This window comes from Drosophila rhopaloa, unplaced genomic scaffold (assembly GCF_018152115.1).
Source record: "Drosophila rhopaloa isolate 14029-0021.01 unplaced genomic scaffold, ASM1815211v1 contig_3, whole genome shotgun sequence".
Taxonomy (NCBI): Eukaryota; Metazoa; Arthropoda; class Insecta; order Diptera; family Drosophilidae; genus Drosophila; species Drosophila rhopaloa.
The window spans coordinates 7,998,228-8,004,351 of record NW_025335123.1 but is presented as its reverse complement, the minus strand read 5'-3'; the positions used below and the strand labels follow the sequence as shown (position 1 = coordinate 8,004,351).

General features: G+C 37.8%; 1 protein-coding gene across 1 annotated transcript; it reads left to right on the top strand.

The window, feature by feature from the left end:
- The first annotated feature begins 5,673 nt into the window (after positions 1-5,673).
- Positions 5,674-5,911, top strand: LOC108047640. The gene has a single exon (XM_017127919.1). The coding sequence runs from the start codon at positions 5,754-5,756 to the stop codon at positions 5,871-5,873; it is 120 nt and encodes a 39-aa protein (XP_016983408.1). The 5' UTR covers positions 5,674-5,753; the 3' UTR covers positions 5,874-5,911.
- Positions 5,912-6,124: the final 213 nt, after the last annotated feature.

Sequence of the window (6,124 nt, the reverse complement as noted above, 5' to 3'; positions counted from 1 at the left end):
CTTCATCCTCCTCTTCATCTTCTTCTTTTTCCACTTCCTTGGCCTTTTTTACGCTGGCACGCTTTTTGCTCATTTTTTGGTGTCAATGAACAGTTTTAACATATTAGCAAAGTTTCTTAAAGTACACATAAATATGTTTGATGTGTGAGCGCCAAGGAAAACGGGGAAAATTGGTATGGGGAAAACGGAAAAAGGGCTGGGGTGGTTATGGAAAAATGGGAGACACAAGTGCAAAGGCAAACGGAATATTATGTAAGATGCCGGGGCCAAAGTGGCGGATGAGTATCGCGTTTTCAAGTGCCCCGGGTAAAAAAAAATACAAAACAAGAAAGGAAAGATAACTTCGGGCGGAGCCGAAGTTGATATACCCTTGCAGAATACTCTGTAAATTATATTCTCCAAAATTATTCATATGATGCATTCTTAATACTCATCAAAAATCCCAACTTCCTAACTTTAAAAACACCAAAGTTATGGCATTTCCAATCGTTCAGTTATATGGCAGCTATAGGATATAGTCGACCGATCCTTATGAAATTTGATAGGTCGGATTGATTGGCTAAAAATAAAACCCATAGAAAATCCCAACTTCCTAACTTAAGAAACACCAAAGTTATGGCATTTCCGATCGTTCAGTTATATGGCAGCTATAAGATATAGTCGGCCGATTCTCATGAAATTCGGTAGGTCAGATTGATTGGCCAAAAATAAAACCTATAGAAAATCTCAACTTCCTAACTTTACATACACCAAAGTTATGGCATTTCCGATCGTTCAGTTATATGACAGCTATAGGATATAGTCGTCCGATCCCGGCCATTCCGACTTATATACTGCGTGCAAAGGAAAGAAGGGTGTGTGCAAAGTTTCAATTCGATATCTTTAAAACTGAGAGACTAGTTCGCGTAGAAACAGACAGACGGACAGACAGACGGACAGACAGACGGACAGACGGACAGACGGACAGACGGACAGACGGACAGACGGACATGGCTATATCAACTCAGGAGGTGATCCTGATCAAGAATATATATACTTTATAGGGTCGGAGATGTCTCCTTCACTGCGTTGCACACTTTTGACCAAAATTATAATACCCTCTGCAAGGGTATAAAAAGAAACCAACGACGACGACGAGAGCCCAACCCAGCTGCATTGAAAAACGCGGATTTTCCACAATTTTCATAGGATTTTTATGCTGCTCAGGGGAGCTATTCTTCATCGGGACATTGAAATGGACTTTAAAAAGTCTGAAAAACATTTGTTGATTCTATTTTATATTCAATTTTATTGTTTTTAAATAATTGTTTTTATAGGGGATTTGAATCTTTAAAAATTCTGAAAGTAAATTTCATATAAAATTGGTTAAAATTCCTTGAAAGAATTCCTGTAAGTTCTTAAAGTTGCGAACCACTTAAATCCCGAGTGGATTATTAGTACCTAGTCAATTCTCATTCTCTCTGTTTTCATCAAGCCCTTGCGAACCCAAATTCGACTTACAAATCAACTCAATAAAAACAATTTTCGATATTAAATTATCATTTTGCCCATCGCCGCCCAGGATTGTTGGAAAACTTTCTCCTTACCACTAGCCCCTCCCATTTTTCCCACACACACACACACATATACTCTCTTATATTTATATATATTTCACCACTACAACTACAACAAAAGGATGTCGTGTCGTGCCGCGTCGCTTAATCATGTCAATGATTTATAACGCTTTCAAGGAGCGCACCAAAACTCGAACTTGTCGACGCCAACTTCCCCCTCCCATTTTCCCACCCACTTTCCCACCCATTTTCCTCAAGGTGAGCGAGGGGGCTGGCAGGGGGGGAGGGGAGTGCCACTGAATGACTTGCCAGACAAAAGCATAGTAACTAGCTTAGGAGCTGGAGACTGGGGCCAGGTCAGAACATAAGTTTTCCAGCTACTTATATGCCGCCGAGTCGGGGCGAAATTTATCTCACGAAAAATGATTTGGCTCATTATCAACAGGAGCTAAAGTGCAGCCAGTGCACCGGAAAAAAAATAAATTTCTTAAGTCCTAAAGTAATCCCTAAATTAAAGAATATTTTTAAGGGCATTTAAATATGCATTTAAAAATAATAGAGGCAGCATCTAATCTTAAACATATATAAACTATACATTTAACTAGAAATTCTTCTATTGGTAATTAATTTTAAATTTTAAATTTATGTTTATTTTAGAGTTTTAAAAATCACTCTTGCTTTGTCAAGTATTCAATCATCTTTAAATTATTTAAATTGAAAATCTCATTGAATTATTTATATTCCAAGCTCAAGTTTAAAGCTCTATCTTTTATAAAATATTTATTAAAAACGAAAAATAACAATTCTATTTATTTCTTCATGTGTACGAAGTAGCAGAGATACATTTATAGACAAAAGGGGCTTTTGGAGTGAGGGACATCGAACAAACGCATAAATCAACAACAAAAACAGAAAAAATGATTTATTTTTCTTGGCTGCTTCTTCAGCTGCTGCTTCTTCTTCTTATTTTCTCCCTCCAAAAACACCCCCAACTTCTAAAATTTTTCTGCGACGGGGTTGGACCCGTTGTATGATTGCTTCTAATAAGTAAAGTGGGATAATGCCAGGAATTTTCGGGGGGAATGAGGCGAAGGCTGTCTCGAAGGGGAAGTACCCATAATCAGTGGGGAAAAATGGGGAAAAACGAGGAAAATAAATAATGGGGGGGTGAGCAAAGGTGTGCATGCCCACCAATAATAAAGTAATCAAAGTGATATGGTGTTGATGCCACAGAAGGAGGAAGAAATAAGTTCATATGGGGGCTGTGGGGACAGGATAAAAGGAAGCCCCGAACAATGTGTTGTTATTGTTGCCAGGACACACACACACACAAACACACACATCCTCGAGATTATGCCATTAAGACATGAGGCAATCGAATTATGGTCCTGGCCTGCAAATGAAATTGAATAAGGAACGTTAGAGGAGGAGACACTGGGAAAATCCAGCTGAACAATGGCACAATGGAGAAGGCATTTAAGAGGCCAATCTGACTGAGGGATCTGGCCATAATTATTATTGCCAGGGGTATTATTAACGGGGAAATATTTAATACAAAAATTTAAATTCATAACTTATTGCTTGAATTTAGAGAGAACATAATCATATTATTTGAAATCACATAAAAACATTAATCAGGTAAGAATTCTGTCTTTAATAAATCATAGGGTACATACTACACGTTCTATAACAATAATAAATAAACATTTTCGATTGTATTGAATAGTTTTTAATGCCTTATCATCCGTTTTTGGTATGAGATTTTCGCAGGAGTAACTTTCCAGTACATATGTTTGGTGTCTCTCCGCCAAAACCCCATAAATAGAACTCTTAATTACCTTCTCAAGTGCCAAGTGCACTCACCTGGCCGGGAAAAATCCCCCCCTATTTTCCACTTTCCCCTGGTAGCAAAAAACTTCCTGCACAAAGAAAACCCAAACACAGCAAACACCAGGAAGAAGTTGAGGCAAAAGCCGAAGACAAAGTATAAAACATATGCCAAAACACCGATTGCAATTAATCTTGTGCATGTTTCAACGAAGCCCCCAAACCTTTTCGAATTTCCCCCACTGAGGTAAACTGTATTGGTAAACAACAAAACAGAAAACTTGCGCTGCATTTGGTTTTCGGTTTTCCCTTTTTTTTCCCCGCCAGGATTGCCACCTGCAAAAAGGAAGCAAGCAATTTAGTGCGGTTGTGTTTGGGTGCTGATCTATTGTTGGCAAAGCAAACTTTGCAGCATACTTCAAGGCGCCACCCACATAAGCCGCTATTCCCTGGAATACTACCATAGAATTGTGTGTGTGTGTGTGTGGGTGTGCTATAGACATTTGTGAGGTATCCCTTAAATACCAATTTATGGCACAAGCAGATAAAGTCCCAAATCTGCACTTAATCTTTTGCATTGTTTAATTTCGACTCATTGAGTTGGAGCGCCAAAAATATCCCACACTCCCACTCCGGATTTCTCTATTTCCGTCTAAGTGTGTGTGTGTGTTGGGGTGGTTGGGGGGCGTGTGGGCGTGCCCATATGAATGGGCATTGTTCGGAAGGAGTGGGTTCGTACTTTAGTTGCCTGGGAAATAAATCGCTGTCGACGTCTACACTGTGCTACACCGAAAATAATAGATCTTGTATAATAATATACAACTTAAGGCCCTTAAATGATCAATTTGCTATGTTTTACTTTAATTACTTACTGCAGATACTGATTTTGCAGATATGTTACCCAAAACTGCACATAATTTAAGCCATTGGTATACAATTTTTAATATGGCATACCCAAATTGTTGGTTTTCTCAAAACAGTAACTCTAGAACTCATAACTAAACTTACCGGACTTTAATTTAACTACAATTGCAGTGTTAGATTGCATTCAATTTTTAATTATTTTTTGTTCCACTTTGATGATTTTATCCCTTTTAAATATATATAAAGTATCTGTCTACATACAACAATTATATAACAATTTATAATTTTATCTATGATACAAAGAAGAATTGTTTTCAAGTTGATCAGTAAGGTGCACCTAATCGGTATAAGATAAGAGTAAAAGTTTAAACCAAAGGTATTTGAAAATAATGAAAATATCCAATCGATATTAATATTAATTTTTTTCTGTGCCAGGGAAAATCAAAGGAAAATAAGGTGTGTGCGGGAAAGTCTTGGGGGCGGGGTCTTCTTGGTTTGCTTGTGTGTAATTTTCGATGCTTCATTGCAACCACGGCAACAACAAAAACACATCCTTGCTCAACAGGCGCAACAGTCGTCCTTCCTTCCTTTCTAGCCCCCCCCTCCCCACTCCCCTTTCCTTAACCCCTGTTCGCCCTCGTCCTCAATTTTGCGGTTTCCATGGGTGGCAAACAGTGGAATGGAGGGGGGTTTCTGAATCCGGGTCTTCGTCCAACGCAAGTTGTTCGCTAGTTAAAACTTACAACTTGCGCGTTATTTCCTGCCATACACACACACTTCGGGGGGGAACTACTTTCACCCCCTCCCAACCGCAATGCCCTCCGTACTTAAGGTGTTAACGCAAAAGCTTGACTCATAAAATATTGAAAAAGCCGCAAAAACTTTGCACCAAAAAAGCTCGGGAAAATACACATAGGTAATATAGAGTGTAAAGGGAGGGGGGGAAAGGGAAATAGGGGGCCAATTGCGGCGGATTGTCGGAACCCCAAATTGAACGGTTAAGTGGCGGAGCCAGTAAAACTTTCTTAGTTGACTTTCTTAACTGTTTACAAAGGAAAGCCCTTGGAAAAAGAATAGCTAACAAATCAAAATATATATTTAATAAGGCCTTGACATATTTAAATCCGATTTAAATGTCAATATCTTGAGATTGGTTTGCATGAGAATCGATAAGATTTAGCACGACTTATTTGAATAAATTATATTATTACTTTCTTATTACTTTTTAAGTCAAATATACACATAAATATCTATTTATAAAAATATGTAAACAGAAACTTGCACTTTTCAGTGTAAAGATTTAAAAAACCAATAAGCATAAGAATAAAAATAAGCACTTGTTTTATAATCAGAAATACAAATAAATATTTCTTATCTTGTTACGTCAAATTAAAAAAAAATCGTTCGTAAATGAAAATCGTTCTAAAAAAAATGTGGAAATAACTCTCCGTTTTTTATTGTTGTTTTAAGTTTTCCTCATTTTCCGGGGTCGCCAATCTTCGATCAGACATGACCGCCGATCGCATAATCCTGCTGCAGTTCAGCATGCACTGTTTCAAGATCATCTTCATCTACTGCATCTGTGTAAATGTCCTGGAGCATCTTGTCCAGCAAGTCCAGGAAAACTGAGCGGGAAAATGCTGGGTCCGGAAAACGGGGACAATAAATATTAAGCGGAAGTTATTTCAAAATCCTTCTGGTTTATCCTTATTTTTGGTGCATTAAAGAGGTAGATAGGTTTGAATTATATTCCTATGTATGTCCTGCATGCTTCTGCCTTCTAATAATCAATATATTTTATTTATATCAAAACTGCAACACCATCTTAAAGCATCGCAAATTATCCACTGAAATTTACGTAAAATTATCTTCCTAAAGAA

Bases quoted from the DNA above. Each gene is read 5' to 3' on its own strand.
- LOC108047640 (XM_017127919.1), top strand. From the start codon at position 5,754: ATGACCGCCGATCGCATAATCCTGCTGCAGTTCAGCATGCACTGTTTC.